Here is a 19,539-nt window from a genome sequence, read left to right as displayed (position 1 = left end):
GGAGCTCAGTGCAGTGCCCAGGACTGAATCTCCCAAGCTGTGTGTCTCACTTTGATTGTGGCACCTAACATGTTTGGTGGCGACTAAGCAGCGATTAGCACAGCAGTAGAATTTACTCCTGGGGAAGATCACTGTGCAGCCAGAAGCCGGTAATTTGCCCTTCTCTGCTTGCAAAACCTCTTGTAAGGCTGTCCCTTGGGTGGACAGCAGTGTTCATTCTGGTGGGACCCTCAGCACTGCCAGAGTTCTGGTGTTTTCCTTGACAGCAGACGGAAAACAGAAGGAGTTCTGTTCTCAGTACCTCATGTGATCCTGCTGGAAAATGAAACACGTGTTCGGAGTGGATAGGACTCCCTGCAAGCCACCTGCTCTCAGAGTCTCAGGTAGCACACTGGCCCGGAGGCTGGTGGTATCGGTGGACACAGCTGGCTTAGGTGGCTGCTGCTGTGTGCCGGTGCACCCTTGTATACCCCAGGGCACCTTGGCGGAGTAGAGGAGGAGCCCTGCCAGGGCCTCATAGCTGTCCTTCGACTCTTTAGGAGTACGCTGTTCAGGCCAGTCCAGCCTCACAGTGCGTGCGTGTGTTACCACTGCATGTCGATGGCTCGCTATGTGTGTGGCTGACTTCAGCCAGCCATTCCATCGCGTGGATGTTTTTGGAGCTGCGTGTTCTGGGGAACTCTCTGGAAGCTACTCAGCCCTTTCCTGGACTACTCTATTGCATCTCTATTCTTCTGAGGAAGATTTTTCCTACTTATGACTCATTTTACTCTTTGGCTAATGCGGAGGGACATGTAATAACGATCAGGGGGAAGGAATGTCCGTGCTCCTCTTGTTTTGAAAACCTGTGCACCACTTTGTCTGTCTTGGGTTGTGTAAACTTGGACGACCGCAGCATGTTGACAACTATGAAAAGTTAAAAAAAAAATCCCGTGAATGCACAGTTCTCTGGAATTTGCAAATCGAAAAGGCTTCCTTGACGCTTCGGAGAAGGGTTTCATGTGGTGACTTCCAAGTGCGAATCCAGGAAAAACGGTGGGCTCCTGCCGTCGTGGCCACACACGTCCAGCGAGTTGAACGGGGTCCCTCTGTGATGACGCTCTGTGTTTTGTTTTCATTTTATAGGTCTGTATGAGCTGCTGGCTGCGCTGCCAGCACAGCTGCAGCCACACGTGGACAGCCAGGAAGACCTGACCTTCCTCTGGGACGTGTTTGGTGAAAAGAGCCTGCATTCACTGGTCAAGGTAAAGCCCTACCGATGTCAGATACTGTTTACACTAGCAAGCAATGTGGAAAAACACTGTGAGCGCCATCAAGTCAACCCGAGGTGGAACTGTCACTCTGCACACAGCCCAGCCTTGTTGCTCTCCCACGGGCAGGACACCATTCAGGAATCTCCCAAAAAAACCGAGAGGAGCCCACTTAGTGTGAGGCTGGGGGTCTGACTGTGCAGCAAGCCTGGATCACTTTGGTTTAGGGAAAGCCGCTGAAGGAGTCGAGCCCCTGGTAGGTCAGTGTTCATGAGCTGGGATCCAGCTTCCATAAATAAGTGCTCATGGCACAAATGAGAAGGAATATATTTTTTGAGGTCAAGAATGGCAGCAGTTCAGGAGCCACATTCATTTAAAATAATTTCCTTTAACAAAGTCAACTGAAATCCTAGCATGCTGCTCCTTTCCTTGGCACAACTCTCCTGAAATGGTGTTTTGTAGATAAATGACACCAAAGTGAAGGCTGAAGAAGAAAACCTTTTTTTTTTAGACAGTGGTGAGCGAGCCTCATGCTTGGGTATGATCAGTCACCAGGAACCAGATCTGGGAGTCATCAGGCCTGTTACAGTAAAACAAGAACCAGCAGCTCCTCTTGCTTCTGGAAATAGGACCGTGTGGCTTTTCTTTCACTCAGGCTGCTTCCTGGGGCCCCTCTCGGGCACATGCCTCAGCCTCAGGCATCTTTGGGTTTGGGCTGAATTCAGCTCAGTTTGCGGTGGCTCAGGGCCTGCCCTCGAGCTGTAGCTGTAGTGTTGGAGAGTGAGCAAGTTCCAAGTCAGCAGAATAAGGGAATTCTTTCCCTCCTTTTTTCCTTGTTGTCAGGTTTTCTGAACTTCACGTGTCATGACATTTATCTGCAAGTGAAAGCGTCAAGCACAGGGGGCTTTCCTAGTGTAACACACGGAGCGGCAGCGCGGTTGCCACCTGGCCAGTTGCTCATTTTGCCGTGATGGTGGAGTTGCCAGGGTGCTCTGTGCCTTGAGTGCTTTTAAACCATGAGTTGCTGTCTGGGGGTTGGAGTTGTCTGTAATGATGCTGGTGACCCGTGAGGTCAGCCCCGAACGCAGTCCTGGGAAGAATGTTGAGAAGGTCCACAGCCATGGACTTATTTATCATGATTTGAGGTTTTGAGAAGAGGAATGAAGTTATGTGAATGGCTGCTGTCATCCTTCAGCCACCCCCTTCCCGCCCACATAGCAGATCCATGGTTGTTTGAATTAGCTACAGCACGGCTACTGCCTCAGTTTTCTTACTTGTAAAGTGGGAAGTTGTAATACCCCTCAGCAACGTTGCTGGTGAGTTTAACAGAAAACAAGAAAAGATCTGAATTCTTTCCCCGTTACATGAGTTCAGAAAAGTTTAAGCCTCATTAAGTGTTGAAAATGGCTTGAAAATGCAGAAATGGTTGTTCTTATTCAGTGAATTCATTCCCCAGCTACACTGGCTGTTTCTCTCAGTGTGTCGGTGATATGTGGGTGGGACGTGAGCTGGAGGGTGTTGCTGTCTAGCTTCTTACAAGCTACAGAGCACATCAGTCGATGTTTCCAGGAGTTAGAGAATACACTAATATCCACCTGAATGTTTCCCTGTAGTTACCAACAAGTGTACTTGGAACGCTAGTTTATTACAGGCCACTAGTGCAGCCTTAGCTTTGATCAGAGATGCATATCAAGTGCATCTTGATTAACCCGTCTATTAGTGTCAAATACGTGGAGTCCAAATGTGTATAGGAAGCAGGATTGGATTGCAGCGTGAAATAGCTGGAACAAGCCACTTAGTAGTCCAGATGTCTCTACTTAAGGCTGAAGGATAGAAACCTTCAGGCTTCTGCGCATAAATCTCGTTGTAGAGCAGTAGGACTTTGTTGGAGAAGACTTGAGTTAGAAATGTGCTTCAGTTCTAGGCCCTCCTGCCTGTGCCAGAAGCTGGGACATAGAACTGCGTGTGCAGATGCAGCCCTGGGTTTTAGGCTAGCACACATTTTCCATAGCCATCATATGGCTTCATTTGTATTTATGAAAAAGCAAATCATGAATTAACACTCAGTCTTAAGAAGTACTCTTCACGTAACATGAGATATGCTCAAAAAAGGCATTTGTGTGTGATGGTCAGGGTAACGGAGACAGGTGCACGGAATGCTTCCACTCAGGGCAACTCTCTGTCAAGGAATTGTGTAGCATACAAGGCTGCCAGTGGAAAGCCATGAGAAATGGGATTATCCTATAGGGTATTATCTGAGGATATTTTTTTAAAAGGAAACATTTCAGGTTAAAAAATTGAAACCTTTGAGAAGATTTTGGAAGTATCAGTGCTGAGAAAAGATTTTAAAAGTACATAAGCATCAGTTGACGGAGGACAGAGCAGGTCGATCAACCACCTCAGCTATGTGTTGGCAATGTAAGAGCTGGGCAAATGGAGACTCTATGATGGACTATGTCAATCAGTGGATTCTCCAGCGACCGCATTGCGCTTGGAGTGGTGAGAGTGGCAGCAATTCAGATCCTCTGAAATGTCAAAAACACTCTACCAGCTCTACCTTCAGACCAGAGATGGTCTCCCCAAGGAACTGATGAACTTCTCTGGACAATAAGATGCTGGACTTTATGCCTGGTAGATGCTTGCAATGAAAGAATCTCAGCTGAATTTGAACTGTGGTAACGCAGCAGGGTGGAGGAGTCCACCATGGGGGAGGGGCTGGAGGGTTTGAGGAGGGGTGGGGGGAATCCCACTGCCTATTAAACTGTGTCACATAATGCAATGTAACCAATTAAAAAAAAAAGTACATACTGGCAGGGCCCGGCACAGTGGCCTTTTAAAAAAAAAAAAAGTACGTACTGGCGCATCTTTCGCGAACCTACAGGCCCATAACACATAGATTGTGTCAGTTCAGCCTCTACTTGTGCTTGTCCCTGCTGAGATTGCCTGATTTATGTTTTATTTTGCTTGGTTGTGGGATAAATCTAGTGCATGGATTTCAAAATTTTTCATAGCAAAAATAAACTTACTGTTAGTTTTATTTTTCCCGTGACTTTTTTTTAAAGATTTATTTATTTATTTGTTTGTTTATTAAGATTTATTTATTTTTATTACAAAGTCAGATGTACAGAGAGGAGGAGAGACAGAGAGGAAGATCTTCTGTTTGATGTTTCACTCCCCAAGTGAGCCGCAATGGCCGGTGCTGCACCGATCCGAAGTGGGAACCTGGAATCTCTTCCAGGTCTCCCACGTGGGTACAGGGTCCCAAAGCATTGGGCTGTCCTCGACTGCTTTCCCAGGCCACAAGCAGGGAGCTGGATGGGAAGTGGAGCTGCCGGGGTTAGAACCGGCGGCCATATGGGATCCCGGCGCGTTCGAGGTGAAGACTTTAGCCGCTGGGCCACGCCGCCGGGCCCTTCCCATGACTTTTTAAAGTGTGTTTGTGTTTCCTTTTTTGTAACCTGGTTTAAACTTGTTTTAGAATAAGATGTGGCATAATGACTTGCTTAGATAATGAAGAGATGGTTCTGTTTGTGCAAGAAGCTTTTGTTGTGAACCCGCTGTTGTGTTGGAGTTCTAGCATAAGACTATGAAGCTGTTAGTAGGTGCTAAGTAGTTGTGTCTGTTTTCTACCTTTTACATACTTTTATCTGTGTTTGAGGATAGGAAAAGAAAAATAGTAAGCTGATTTTTTTATTTTTTGAATTTTTTAAGTATCTGCACAAACAAAATTGATATTTTTGAGAGAATATTTCTCTTACGATTGAATTATTGTTTCCTTTGTGAGGTCTTCAAGCAGTAAATACTAATTGATTGGTGTAGCATCTGTTGCTGCCTGTACTGTTACTGACTGGAACCCTACAGCTAAAATGTGCAACATGGTAGGTTCAGTTCTGTGCCTTGTATGGGCTCCAGTTCCCTGGATGGAGGGAGCTGGGACATATTTAGAGCTGTTTGCGAGGGGCACGCACTGCCCCATCTGGGGCCTGTGATTCTGTTGTCTGCCTAGAACCTGACTGTGTAATGGATGGGACTGGGGGAGATACATAGGAGTGAGCACAGTGTCTTCCTGGCAAAGGCACGCAGAGTCTGGGGGCTGCTGTGTGCAGTGGGGAGGGCTACGGGCAGCAGAGTCTAGCAGGGAAGGTGAGCAAACAGCAGCCCTTCAGTGACACACAAGCTGCATTACAGGCACGGACTTAATCCTAAGAGAGAGGATGGCATTGGAGTGGAGGGCGTAGAGCAAGGGAGTGAAGAGAGCAGTTTTCCCTGTAGAAGTCAGTTGACTTGCTGTCTCCTCTAGGGGCGTGAGCTGTCCAGGTCAGAGTGTTGGGGCAGGGGAGTTGGTTTGAGCTTGAGAGAGGGGCTCCGATCTTCAACCTGGGCTCATCAGTGTGTGTGTGATGATTATGAACATGTTGAACCACCTTGTGCTGGGAGAACCGGCTGGTGGTTGTGGGAAGCTGCTGGTAGTGAAGAGGGGGCTCCACAGAGACCCCAGAAGTCCCAGGGTTCCAGCTTCCCTGTGCTGACTCTGAGCAGAGGAGAGAACGGGTGACTTTAGTTTTCCTTATGTGTGTTTGTGATCTGGAGCTTGAGTGAGTAGCCTGCTATGTAGTTGGATAAATCAGTCTTAAACTGAGTGTGATTATGTCCTAGGTTTGAGATAATGAACTCAGGAATAGGACTGCCAGGGGAAATATAGGGCATCCACTTGAATTGGAATTTCAGACACATGAGTTTTTTTAAGTGTAAGTATGAACTGCAAAATTGCTGTTATATTTTCAATATCAGATTTCAACTGTTCATTGCTGGTATATAGGGAGTCAATTGACTACTTTTTGAAAAAGATTTTATTTTTATCGGAAACTCACATATACAGAGAGGAGAGACAGAGAAAAAGAACTTCCATCCCCCCAAATGGCTGCAACGGCTGGAGCTGAGCTGATCTGAAGCCAGGAACCTGGAGCCTCTTCCAGGTCTCCTACGTGGGTGCAGGATCCCAAGGCCTTGGGCCGTCCTTGACTGCTTCCCCGTCCACAAGCAAGTAGCTGGATGGGAAGCGGGGCTACCGGGATTAGGACTGGTGCCTATATGGGATCCTGGCATGTGCAAGGTAAGGACTTCAGGCACTAGGCTACCATGCCGGACCCAACTGACTTTTTAAAACAGATTCCATTCACTCCATAGGCACAGTTCGAAAAAAATAATCCTGTTTCCCTTGCTGTCCTGCTTCTTCCCCATGGCCTCCACCCTTCTTTCTCTTCTGTATTTACACAGTCATTTTTTAAAAAGTAATTAATTGATTTATTTTATGGTATAGATCCATAACTTTAGCATTTCTCCTCCCTCATCCACAGACCCCCCTCCCCACCACTGATTTTCCCTATATTGTTGCAATAGTGTAGTTCTTCATAAACAGTCATAAACCCATCATTATGGACAATGACAGTGAGTCCAACATCCTATTTTCAAGATATATTTAACAGTTTCATTGGGAGTCCATCTTTGATTCAGAAGTAGAGATGCCTACCTCGTTGTATCTTAACATCTGGATATGATAGTCCCTATTACACAGTTACTGTACATCCTATTCAATGAAAAGTCATAAAACAATCAACAGGAAGAAAAAGAAAATTTACAACATGAAGTTAAATGACATGCTACTGTGTGACCAATGTGTCACTGAATAAGTGAAAAAAAAACACATAATGATCAAAGGATCCATTCGGCAAGAAAAGATCACCACAGTAAATGTATATACGCCAAATGCCAAGACGTATAGCTGTGTAATGGAGAAGTAAACTCCAGTACAATAATAGTGGGGACTTTAATACCCCTTTAACATCAATGGACAGATCGACAAGACAGAAACTCAGCAAAGAAACAACACAACTCACCTAGACTTAGTTGATATCTACTGAACCTTTCGTCCTGCACACAGAGAAAACACTTTTTTTTCATCAGTACATGGAATGTTCTCCAGAACTGACCATGTCTTAGGCCACAAAATAAGCCTCAGCAGTTTTTTTTTTTTAATCGTAATTATACCATGCATCTTCTCAGACCATCATGGAGTATAACTAGAGACCAAGAAGTCAAAAACACCTGGAAGACAGGTGAACACATGGAGACTGAGTAACACGTTAGTAAATGAGCAGCTTGGCTGGAGCTGGCCTCCGGCACCAATGCCAGGATCATACTAAATGGGGAAAGATTGGAAGCTTTTCCACTAAAATCTGGAACTAGACTGGATGTCCACTGTCACCATTACTCTTCAATATAGTATTGGAAGTCCTTGCCAGAGCTATTAGGCAAGAAAAAGGAATTAAAAGAATTCAAATTGGAAACGAGGAACTGAAATTGTCTGTATTTGCAGATGACTTGATTCTCTACATAGGAGAACCAAAAGACTCAGTCAAGAGACTATTGGAACTCATAAGAGACTTTGGCAGGGTAGCAGTATACAAATTAATGAACACAAATTGATGACGCTAGTGTACATAAATATTTCCATGGCTGAGAAAGAAATTTCAAGTACAGTCCCCTTTAAAATCGTGGAGAGGAATCTTAAATACCTAGGAATTATGCTAACTAAATATGTGGAAGACCCCTATTAAAAAAACTATAAAGCATTAAAAAAAGAAATAGAAGAAGATACTGAAAAATGGGAAAACTTACCATATTCCTATATTAGCAGGATCAACATCACCAGAATGTCAGTATTATCTAAAGTAATATACAGATTCAGTGCAATTCCAATCATAATCCCAACAACATTGTCAGAAATAGAAAAGAAGATAGAGAAGTTCATCTGGAAACACAAGAGACCACAAATAGCCAAAGCTGTCCTGAAGAATAAAAACCAAGCTGGAGGAATCACAATTCCAGACCTCAAGACATAGTACAAAGCAGTGAGGTTCAAAATACTCTGGTACAGAAACAGAGAACAAGTTCAGTAGGACAGAATAGAAACACCAGAAGGGAGCCCGCACATGTATAGACAAGTAATCTTTGACAAGAAAACTGAAAATGATCCAGGGAAAAAGCCCGATCTCGTCAACCAAAGCTGTTGGAACAACTGGATAGCAGCTTACAGAATGAAGAAGCAAGACCTGCACCTGTCACATTATACAAAATCAGCTCTAAATGGTTCAAGGGCCTAATCTAAACCCAGAAACCATCAAATTATTAAAGGAAAACATAGGAAGCACTCTCCAAGGAATAGGAGTGGGGAAAGCCTTCTTAGATGCCAGAAGCACAGGCAAAGACAGAATGAACAAATGAGACTGCATCAAACTAAAAAGCTTTTGTACAGCAAAGGAAACAAAGTGAAGAAGCAACCAGTGGTAACAAGGAGTGATAAAAATCACAGCAAAATAAAATGGAATTGAAAGTATAAAACTAAAACTTCTGACAAGAAACAGCCATTTTTTTAAGAAGATGAGCAAAACAAGATTTTTGCCAGACAAGCAAAGAAAAGCAAGAGGAAAAAAAAAGTAAAATTAGAAATGAAAAAAAAAAAGAACATCATAAGAAACTAGTATGGCAATCTCTTCTCGCTGAATGGATCCTTTGATATTGTGTGGTGTCCTTCATCTCTCTGAAAATTTTCCACATCAAACTGATACAAGAATGACTACAGCAACTTGTTTTTCTTTTCCATTAGCCTGGAATATTTTTCCATCATTTGACTTTCAGTTTCTGCATATCTCTTTTGGTGTGGTGTATCTCCTGTTGGTAACACATCAGTGGGTTTTGTGTTTTGATCCAGTCGGCTAATCTGTGATGCTTAATTGATGAGTTTAAACCATTTACATTCAGGGTTAATGTTGATAGGACCTATGATTTTAGCAATGGGTTGTTCATTGTTTGAATTAGTCTTTTTTTTTTTTTTAATTGAGGTGTTCGCCATGTCTGCCTTTGGTAGGTACTATTCAATTTCTCTATAAATAGAACAGTTTTTTTTTATTTTTACTTCATTAATTACATTGTATCATGTGACACAGTTACATAGGTACTTGGATTCTCCCCACCCCTCCCCAAACCCTCCCACCATGGTGGATTCCTCCACCTTGTTGCATAACCACAGCTCAAGTTCAGTTGAGATTCCCCCATTGCAAGCTTATACCAAACCTAGAGTCCAACATCTTATTGTCCAGTCAAGTTCAACGGCTTCTTAGGTATACCCTTTCTGGTCTGAAGACAGAGCCAGCAGAGTATCATCCCAGTCAATTGAAAGCTCCAACATACCATCAGCAAAAATTTACATCATTATGGAATTAATTGAGTTTTTTTTTTTTAAGTATCGTTTGTAGGGAAGGTCAGAAAGAGGCAAATTATTTGAGCTTTTATTCACTGTAATAATTTTATTTTATTTTTGAAGACAAAGGAAAGCTTTGCTGGTAATTTATTCTGGGCTGACAATATTTTTTTTCTCTTAGAATCTGGAATATATCATTCCATTTTCTTCTGGCCTGTAGAGTTTCCTGAGAGGGCTACAGTGAGTCTGTTTGCCGTTCCTCTATATGTTAATTGATTTTTTTTACATGCTTTTAAGGTTATATTCCTGTGTTCAACTGAAGAGGCTTGAGTATCATCATCTGTGTGCCTCCCATATTTTGTTTCCCGATTCTTTCTCCAAATTAGGAAAGTTTTCCTTTATTCTTTCGTTGAATACATTTTAAACCCAGCTTCTCTTTCTGTGCCTCTGGAACTCCCATAACACTTACATTTGGCCTTTTAATAGTGTCCCTTAGTTCTTGAATACTTTTCTTAGCTTGACTCAGTTCCTATACCAGCCTTTTGATTTCTCCCCCCATTGTTAAAGGAAATGTCTTCCAATTCTGAGATTCTTTGTTCTACCTTGTTCATTCTATTTTTGAATTTTTAATTGGCTCTACTTGGCTTGGTTTTGTTTCAGCGTTGCTATTTCCTGTGTGACATATTCCTGAAATTCCTTGAACTCCTGTATGTTCTTCTTATTTGTTTGTTTATTTGTTTATGATGATCTTTACATAGTTGATTAGGGTGTAAAAGATCAAGGGCTAGAGGAAAGCAGGTAAGACCATTATTTCCAGATTCTCTTTCTGGGGGAAGAGAGGAGATAAAGGGAGAAGCCACACCCAGCCTCCCAACCATCCCAGGGTTCCCAATGTGGGGCGTGCTCCAAGGGCACTGATTAAGTGGTTTTGATAGTTCAGCAGTTGTGAAATGCTGCCTGACTTGCCACTCCAAGCACAATGAAATCTCTCCAGAGTCCACTGGCTCACATGGTCTACTGTAGAGTCTCCATTTGTCCAGATACTCATTGCCAATGCTTGGCTGGGATAGTTGATCAATGTGCCCTTCCTTCATTCTCTGTTACGGTACCAGGTGTCCTCTGTAGGTTCTAATGTACTGTTGTGTCCTCATGTGCAACTGGATATGCTGTCTGTTGTTTTGTCTAAGCCACTGAGGAGGTCCAGCTCTGACAAAAAACACTCCATAGTCAGACTATGGAACCTGCAGTTTTCTCCATGGTTGGAGTTCTGAGTCCAGTAATTCAGTTGGAGGATCCCCAAAGGAACCTCATCTGAGTTGATCCCAGACCTGATTCTTGTGTGTGCTTGCCAATACAAGGTATGGCACAGTGTATCACCCGAATCAGCTTACTCACACACTGGTGATTGCAATTGCTGGGTCAGTTTCGTCTCCAGCCCTGTCCTCTATGCAAACAAATGGAAACCCAGCCAGGTTCCACCCACCACATATCTGGCCACATAAACGAGTGGGAGCTGCAGCCTAACTGGGGCTATCCCCAATGACCCCCACCAGGCCTGGCGCTGCCATGGTTCGCATGATTGCCAACATGTACAGCAGACGGGTCCAGTCTGTCATGCATCCCATGCAGCTCTTATACATGTGAATGGGCTTTGAAGCCTAGTTCAGACCAGCCAGCCCCTCTATCCAGCTCACACATGTGCCAGTGGGTGACACTGTCTATGTAACTATGCCTGTCCCAGTCCTGGTTTTCATGCTCACCAGCATGAGTGGAAACCCAAGAGGGAAGTGCCCATTGTTTCCCTATTGGATCCACTCCTACTCCCAGATCTTGCACTCTCCAGGTGGTTCTGCGGTTTAACTTGATGTAATTTGCACCCCATGCCAGCATCTGCCAGCTGGTGCGGTAGCAAAGCCCAACAAACCCTCATCCACTCTGGCTTATGCATGCACCAGAACAGTCAACCCAGCCTGGCTTTCCCCTGATCCAGTTCACATGTGGACCACCATGTGTTGTATCCCTGCCCAGACTGGCCTGCCCCCAATCCAAGCTCTTACGTTCACCGGTGGGCATAGTATTCCAGCAAGGGAGCTCCATGCAGCTATCCTGCTGTGTTCACTCCCTACCCCCTGGGTTTCATGTGTGCTGGTTGGGCGCTGTGGCCCATTCTGGCATGGCCCACCTCACCTTGACTTTTGCCAGTGTGCTATAGCCTGGCCTGACCCAACACTGCCCACAGTTCCAACTCTCTGCTGGGGGCTACAGCCTAGCCCAGCCCAGCCCAGCCCAGCCTAGCCCAGGCAGACCCCAGTCCCAGCCATAATGTAAATTGGTATTGTGGCCTAACATGTCTAACCTATATACCAGTCTGACTCTTGGATTTGTCAGCCGGTGATATGAACTGGTCTAGCCTGGCTTGCCCCAGACTTTAACCAAATGTATGATGGTGGGTACTGTATCTTGGACCTGGTCTGGGCTGTTCTGTCTTGGTTCTTGTGCTCACCTGCAGGGACTGTGTCCCAACAGAGGAGTTGCCAAGCTTCTCCATCAGAACCTTTCCCAATGCTAGATCTTGTGTACACTGCTGGGTTCATGGACCAGTCCTACTTAGTCCACCTCCTGTCCAAGAAGAGCAGTGACCTTTCCTGACCAGCCTGCACCCATTCTGGTTCTTGTTGGGTGCTACAACCTAGCTAAGCCTGATCCACACCCAGACACAGTGAATGCATGGCTCTGCAGGGGCAGAGACATAGCCCAGCCTGTGCTACACCTACCCTGGTTCTCATGAATACTAGTGGGTGCTGGAGTCTACTCCAGTCTGGCGCATTTTCAGACCCAGTCCACACCCATGCCAAGGGAGACTGCAGCATGTCCAGACCAGACTGTGGCCCCCACTCCAACCCCCCACAACCCAATGGGAACCACAATCCAGCCAGGGCATCCCCTTTGCTCCCCAACCAGGCCTGGTTCCAGCCACAAATCTTGTGCATGCCAGTGGTTGCTCTGACCCAGCTTGGCACAGGTTCCCACCTGTCTTGGCCTTTGCCTTTGGATGCTGCAGCCTGGCCTGCTCCGGCCACCTCCAGTCGCAACTCTCACTGGTGGATGCTACAGCCTGGCCCTGCTCAGTCTGTTCCCATCCCTGGTTCCTGCGAACCAGCAGGTATGGTTTCCTAACCCAAAATGATCTGCACTCCAACCTGCACTTGTCAGTGGGCTAAGGTCTGCTTGGCCTTGTCCATTCCACCCCCTTCCAACACCAGCCCACGCATTTGCCAACAGATAGAGCTTCTTTGACCAGCCTGCCCAACACCTGGGCCTGGACCATGTGCTTGCCTACGAGAGCTATGACACAGTGGGCGAGTTTCCCAAGTTCCTCCACTTGCCTCACTCCTAGGCCCAGATCTCAGGCATGCCAGCAAGTGCCAGGCTCCCACCCTGCACAGACTGCCCCCTTCGACCCAGTCTTTGTATGAGCTGGTAGATGGATACGACTTGAGTGTGCCCATGCGGGTGCTGCAGACTGAACCTGCCCAGCCTGTTCATAGCCCCAGTACCCATGAGTGTTGGCACATTCCATGGTCACGCCTAGCTCAGCCCCTCACCACCCCAATTAAGCTAATCAATGGGACTTGTATTTCCACAAGGTTAGGCTCACATATCTTCTACAGAATCTACCCCGAGACCTGGTTCTGTTGTGTGGTGGTTCGTGTTATAGCCCAGCAGATTGTGACCTGTTCACTGTTCCGACACTCACTGTCATATACTTGAATCTGGCCCTGCCAGACAGGCCCCCAGCCTTAGCATTCGTGTGGGCTGGCATGTGGTGGTCAGCAATGTTCCATGATAACAAACCCAGCTCAGAACTCCCATGTGGGCTGGAGCATTGGTTTGACCCACAAAGGTCTTCTACTCTCTCTCCTTCAAACCACCAGGTCTCAGTCTCTCACTTACCTGCAGGCACAGTAAACTTGTTGTTGGGAGTCCTTCTGGAGTCATTCCTCACCTACATTTACTGTGGCTTTTTCCAGGGATGTTCCTCAGTACTAATTCCTCACCTGAGCATAAATGCATAGGTCATCACTCTCCCTCACCTGTGCGATTCCCCAGTCTCACTGTAAATCCTCAACCCCAAGTTCCCAGAGTGTGCCACTGGGTGGCCCAAGGGTTGCACCCAAGCCATTGGCTCCCCAGGCCACCCAGCCCAGAGCCACCTCTGCTGCCACGCTGGCTGGGTGGGTGCAAAAGAACCCCTTAGCAGGGCCTCTGAGTCTGCCTGTGCTCCACAGCGCATGGGGTCCAGGTGACCCCAGGCAGGCCCAGCCCAGAGTCACCCCTGCTGCTGCCAGCTGAGTGGGCGGGCAAAAATACCCCTGTATGTTCTTCTCATTGTTAAAAAATTTTATAACAAGTTTTTAAAATTCTTTATCCCTCATTTCTTTGATTTTTTTTCATCAGTTAACTCTGAGGCTGACAAAGACTTTTGCTCCTTTGTGGTGGAGGCATCAGTAACATTCATTTTGCCTCTGTCTCTTCTTTTGCTCTTGGTCATTGTACTTCTAGGTAGCAGATTCTTCTCCTTAGGGGCAGTTTTCTCAGCTATATTGCTTGCTAGTCTACAGACTGATTTTACTGATTGTGTTCAATACCTGCTTCTTTGTTTGCATTCACTGCTGTCACTTTCTTTCATGAGTTTCAGTCCCAGGCTCTTCTTCTAGGCTTCCGTGCACAGTATCCATAGCCCCAGCTCCTAGCTCACCCTCTCCTACCCCCGTGATCCCATGCTGTGGCTGTGCCATTGCCTGCACAGCCTTTCTCCCCCTCTTGATTCAAGCAGTGCCCAGGATTAGAGAGACACTAGCTGTCCTAAATCACTGGATTGTCAGTGGTGCTGGTATTATCAGAAGCTGCTGACCATCTGGAGGCCACACGGGCCTATTTTAGATGGAACTTGTAGGATGCCAAGTCGGTACTGTTTTCCCCTGTGAGACTAGTGCAATGCATTGAGCTGAAAGTGGGTTCTCTCAGCTTAGTGCATGGGGGGGTCACTGTTGTCCCACCAGCTCCACCCCACCCTCAGTACACAAAATGGCACCTGGCATGGCACTGGTGAGGGTCTGGACCTGCTGGCTGCTAGGTCTGGGAGCCACCCAGACCTATTTTGAGTGGAACCTATAGGATGCCAAGTCAGTACTGTTTTTCCTGTGGGACCAGTGCAATGTTTTGAACTGGAAATGAGAGCTTGCTCCTGGCTGAGCGCATGTGCAGCTTACTGTTGTCCCTCCAGCTCCACAGTCTTTTCCTCAGTACACAAAAGAGCACCCAGTGTGGCACTGGTGGGGGTCTGAGCCATGAAATCCACCCTGTTCCTGCACCTGCCGGCTTGGGCTCTGCCGCTCTACTGCTCATGACTGAATCAAGCACATCAGCAGGATGGGCAGTCCTAGGCCTGGGTTCCCTCCTTCAGCTCCTGGTGAATCCCCTTCTCACCTGGCTGCTGGTAGATCTGACTGCCAGTTGCAAACCCTAGCTGGGGTTTGTGGTCACTGCAACACCACTCTGCTATCTCTGCTGCTCCCCCGTGTCCACGGATCTCCAGGTGTCCCTCGGCTGTCAGCCTGCCATCTCCTATTTCCCAGAATCACAGCCTTGCTGCGTTACCCTGGCTGATGATTCTCTGTGTAAAGGTGTTACTACCCTGTTCTGCCATCTTGTGTCTCACAGTCATCATTTTAATCCACTTGTATTCACACATGTGATTTGCCACTAATCATAATATTTTATAAATAAAAAGTAAAAAGACAGCAAGACCACATTTCCACTGGCATGTAAACAACAGCCTGGTCCCAAAGAGACCATTTCATTCCTGTCTTTTCTGTGTTTTATATTAGCTGTCACGTATCAGAGAAGATATGATATTTGTATCTTTGAGATTCACTGATTGCACTAAGCATAATGGCTTCCAGTTGCATACATTTTGTTGCAAATTATAGGATTTTGCTCTTTATTTATGTCCGAGTAGTATTCCACAGTGTTTGTATACTACGCTTTCTTTATTCAGTCAGCTGTCACCCGGCACCTGGGTTGATCCCAGTAGGTTAGCTATTGTGAGCTGTGCTAGACACGATTGTATCAAGATTGTGTGATAGACACAGTTGTACCAAGAACTCTTTCATATGCTGACATCATTTCGTTTGGGTAAATTCCCAGGAGTAGGGTAGCTGAGTCATAAGGTAGATCTGTTGTCAGCTCTCTGAGAAATATGCATGCTGTTTTCCAAAGCAGTTGTACTGGTTTACATTCCCACCAACAATGAATTAAGGTCCTTCCCCCCCATAGCCTTTCTTGCCTTTATTGTTTTCTGGTTTCTGTATGATAGCCATTCTAAGTGGATGATGTAAAACCTTATTGTGATTTTTGTTTTTAATTTCCTCTTGGCTAGAGATCTTGAGCATTTTTTTTCACGTGCTAGTTGGCCATCTTTGTTTCATCCTTTGAAAATTGCCTGTTCTTGTCCTTTGCCACATCCTTAACTAGATTGTATGTTTTGTTGTTGAGTTTCTTGAGCTCTTTATAGATCCTGGATATTGATCCTCTAGCAGTTGCGTTATGTGTAAATATAGTCTCCTGTTCTCTTGGCTGCCTCTTCACTTTATTGACTTTATTCCTTTGCAATGCAGACATTTATAGCCTGATTGAATCCATTTGTTTACTTTTCTTTCATCGCTTGTGGTTCTGGGGTCTTTGCCTATGCCTGTGTCTTGCAGAGTGTCCCTGGTGTTGTCCACTAGTAATTTGATTTAGACCCTGGATCCATTTTGAGTTGATTTTTGTATGCAGTGTACAGTAGGGGGTCCAGTTTCGTGCTTCCGTACACCTACATCCAATTTTGCCATCATCATCTGTTGAACAGAATGTCTTTTCTCCATGGATTCCTTTCAGGTAGTCTGTCAAAAGTTAGTTGACTGTGGATGTGTGAGCTAATTTCTGGGAGAGACAGAGAGATCTTCCATCTGCTGCTTATTCCCCAAATGGCTGTAGTAGCTGTTGCCGAGCTGATCCCAAGCCAGGACCTAGCGGTGTTTTGTTTTTTCTTTTTTAGATTTTTTTTTTATTGTTAAGTCAGATATACAGAGAGGAGGAGAGACATATTCCGTCCAATAATTCCACTCCCCAAGTGACCACAATGTCCGGTGCTGTGCCGATTGAAAGCCAGGAGCCAGGAATTTCCTCCAGGTCTCCCATGCGGGGTCCCAAGGCTTTGGGTTGTCAACTGCTTTCCCAGGCCACAAGCAGGGAGCTGGATGGGAAGTGGAGCCGTTGGGATTAGAACCGACGCCTATATGGGATCCCAGCGCATTCAAGGCGAGGACTCTAGCCACTAGGCCATCACACTGGGCCCTAGGGGTGTTCTTTTAAGTCTTCTTTGTGGGTACAGGAGTCATTTGCTTTTGACTGTCCTCCACTGCTTTCCCAGGCTACAAGAGCAGGGAACTGAATGGGAAGCGGGGCCGCCGGGACACAAGCTAGTACCCATATGGCTGGTAACTGCAGGTTGCCCATGTGCTACCGCTCCGATCCTGGCAGCTGATTTTTGTATACTACATTTATGTATTTTCATGATGCTGTTTCTCTTTCCTACTTTTAGTTGAAATCTTTTGATTCCATTCATCCTCCTCTCATAGCCTATCAGTTTACTTTAGCTTATCCACTGGTTCGTTTCCCAGGTGCCCAGCGTGTGTAGCCCCCAGCTTGTCTCCCATGTGAATGCCAGGATTCAGTTACATGAACCATCGCCACTGCCCCTCTGGTGTGTGTCAGCAGAACCCAGGTGTCAGCAGCAGGGTTGGGGTTCGGGCTTTGGTCCTTCAATGTGAGCCGCAGGCCTGATAGCTGGCATTTTAACTGCTAGACCAAACACCTGTCCTTCGATACACTTTTTAAGTTAAAGGTTTAAGTGTTTGTTGTATGTCAAACACATGTCCTGGGTGCCCTTTCAAACTACAGTCCACTGTTTCACAGGTAGTACAGCTATTGTTTAACAAAGTATTCTCCTATCCCTGTCATTCTTTTACTCCTCTATACTGTAGAAGCTCAGTACTTTTTTTTACTGTTGTTTTGAACAAACAGCTATTAGATCAATTAAAATAAAAACCGAAGAGTTTGTTTTATCTTCATTTATTCTTTTTTGATCTTCCATTCTATGTGTATCTAAGTGTTTGGCTTACGATCTTGTCTTCCTCTCTGGAAAAAAAAAAAAACCTCCTTTTAACATATGTTGAAAGTTAGGTCTACTGGCAGTAAATTCCTTGATTTTTATTTGTGTAAAAATGTGTTTATTGGGACTGGCATTATGGTATAGCAGGTAATGTCACACCTGCTACCTCACACTGGCTGGTGTCATTAGGTCCCGACAGCGCTACTGCCGGCCCAGCTCCTGGGAAAAGCAGCGGATGATAGTCCATGCCACCCATGAGGGAGACCTGGGGAAGCTCCTAGCTGTTGAACTGGGCCTGGTCTTGCTGTGGCTGTTGCAGCCACCTTGGAATAACCCAGTGGATGGAAGATTTAGCTCTGTTTCTATGTAACCCTTTCAAAACCCATAAATAAATGTTTCAGAAAAACATTTTCATTGCTCCTTCATTTTCAAAGTATAATTTTACTGGACAAAGAGTTTCAGGGGAGTGATTTTCTTCAACACCACAGGTATTGCAGTCATGCTGACTGTTACTTTCTGATGAGACATCTAGGGTGACTGTCACCTTTTCAGAGGTCTCCCATTGGCTTCTGTTGAGACTTTATCTTCCTGTGTTTTGTTTCTTGCAGTGTGAATATTAGGCCAAGGTGGGGCGTCGCTGGCATTTACTCTGCTTGGCGTTCTTTGAGCTTCCTGGGTCTGTGACTTGGTATTAGTTGTTAACATTGGAGCGTCCTCAGCCATTCTTAGCTGAGATATTTCTTCTGCTCTTGTCTCTCTTTCTGATGTTCCCATTCTGTATATGTCACACTTTTTGTGATTGTCCTGTAGTTCTTGGGTGCTATCTTTCCTCTTTGCATGACAGGGAAGCTTCTCTTAGCGCATCTTCAAGCACATCCCCAACAGTCTTCATTTCCGTCACAGTGTTTTTTATTTCTCATACTTCACATTGCTCCTTTCTGGGAGTTTCCATCTGTCTGTGTTACTCCTCCTTTCTACCCATTGTCTGCGTTTTCCATTAGAGCTTCCAGCATCCCAGTCCTACTTGTTTTCAACTCCCTGTTCCATGGTTTTAAAACATGTGTCCTATTGGCATCAGTTTCTAGGTTGTCTCTTCAAACTGTATTTTCCTTGCTTTTTATCACAGCTTGTGAACTCTGGTTGAAAGTTAAGGTTTTTCTCCTTTATTCACCTGCAAGAACTTGGTCACCTGGAAGAAAATGGACAGGGGCCCTTCAAGGGTGGCCCCCATCTGCTCCTTCAAATCTGTGTTCAATGCTCCTGCTTCCGCACCTGCTGAACTGTCCTTGGTCATGCCCCATCCACGCCCCCATTTCTCTGGGTTTCAGGATGTGGGTTTACCCTGTACGTGTTGTTCCCTCTCAGACTGGGAGAAGTTTTTTCAGTTTGCTTGGTCCATTTTGTTCCGAGGACCAGCATGATGACTTGAGCTGACTTCAGACGTCTGCCTGAGCCAGCTTTCCTGTTTGGTTGCTTTTCCTCTGACTGACTTGTATGCTGGACATAACGTCTTCATCAGGTGAACGATTGTCAAAGATCCCTTCCCATTGTGCTGGTTATTGTGTTTCTTTTATGATGGGTTTCTTTCTGAACTTGAAAACTCTGCTGGTTAAGCTACAAGAAACTTCATTGGCTTATTTTGATCTACTTGGCTCAAAGAGAACAAGGAGACTGCTCAGAGAGCTCCCCTCACCTTCGTAGAAGAAATCATGGTCATGCCATGATTCATCTTTCTTTCCCTTGGCTGTGGGTAAGTTCTGTCGTGTGCTTACTAGCTTACTGTAAACCACAGGACTACACGTAGCCACGTC

General features: G+C 45.7%; 1 protein-coding gene across 2 annotated transcripts in view; it reads left to right on the top strand.

Moving 5' to 3' along the window:
* The window catches only part of MPP7 (MAGUK p55 scaffold protein 7), a 173,814-nt gene that overhangs the window by 67,836 nt on the left and 86,439 nt on the right, over positions 1–19,539 (top strand). For both annotated transcript variants that reach the window (XM_058669646.1, XM_058669645.1), the window contains exon 3: positions 1,126–1,244. In XM_058669646.1, coding sequence (XP_058525629.1) covers positions 1,126–1,244 — 119 coding nt within the window. The remainder of the gene's footprint in view (positions 1–1,125; positions 1,245–19,539) is intronic.

The sequence above is a fragment of the Ochotona princeps genome, chromosome 10, assembly GCF_030435755.1.
Source record: "Ochotona princeps isolate mOchPri1 chromosome 10, mOchPri1.hap1, whole genome shotgun sequence".
NCBI classification, from domain to species: domain Eukaryota; kingdom Metazoa; phylum Chordata; class Mammalia; order Lagomorpha; family Ochotonidae; genus Ochotona; species Ochotona princeps.
This window is presented reverse-complemented; position numbering and strand designations above follow the sequence as displayed.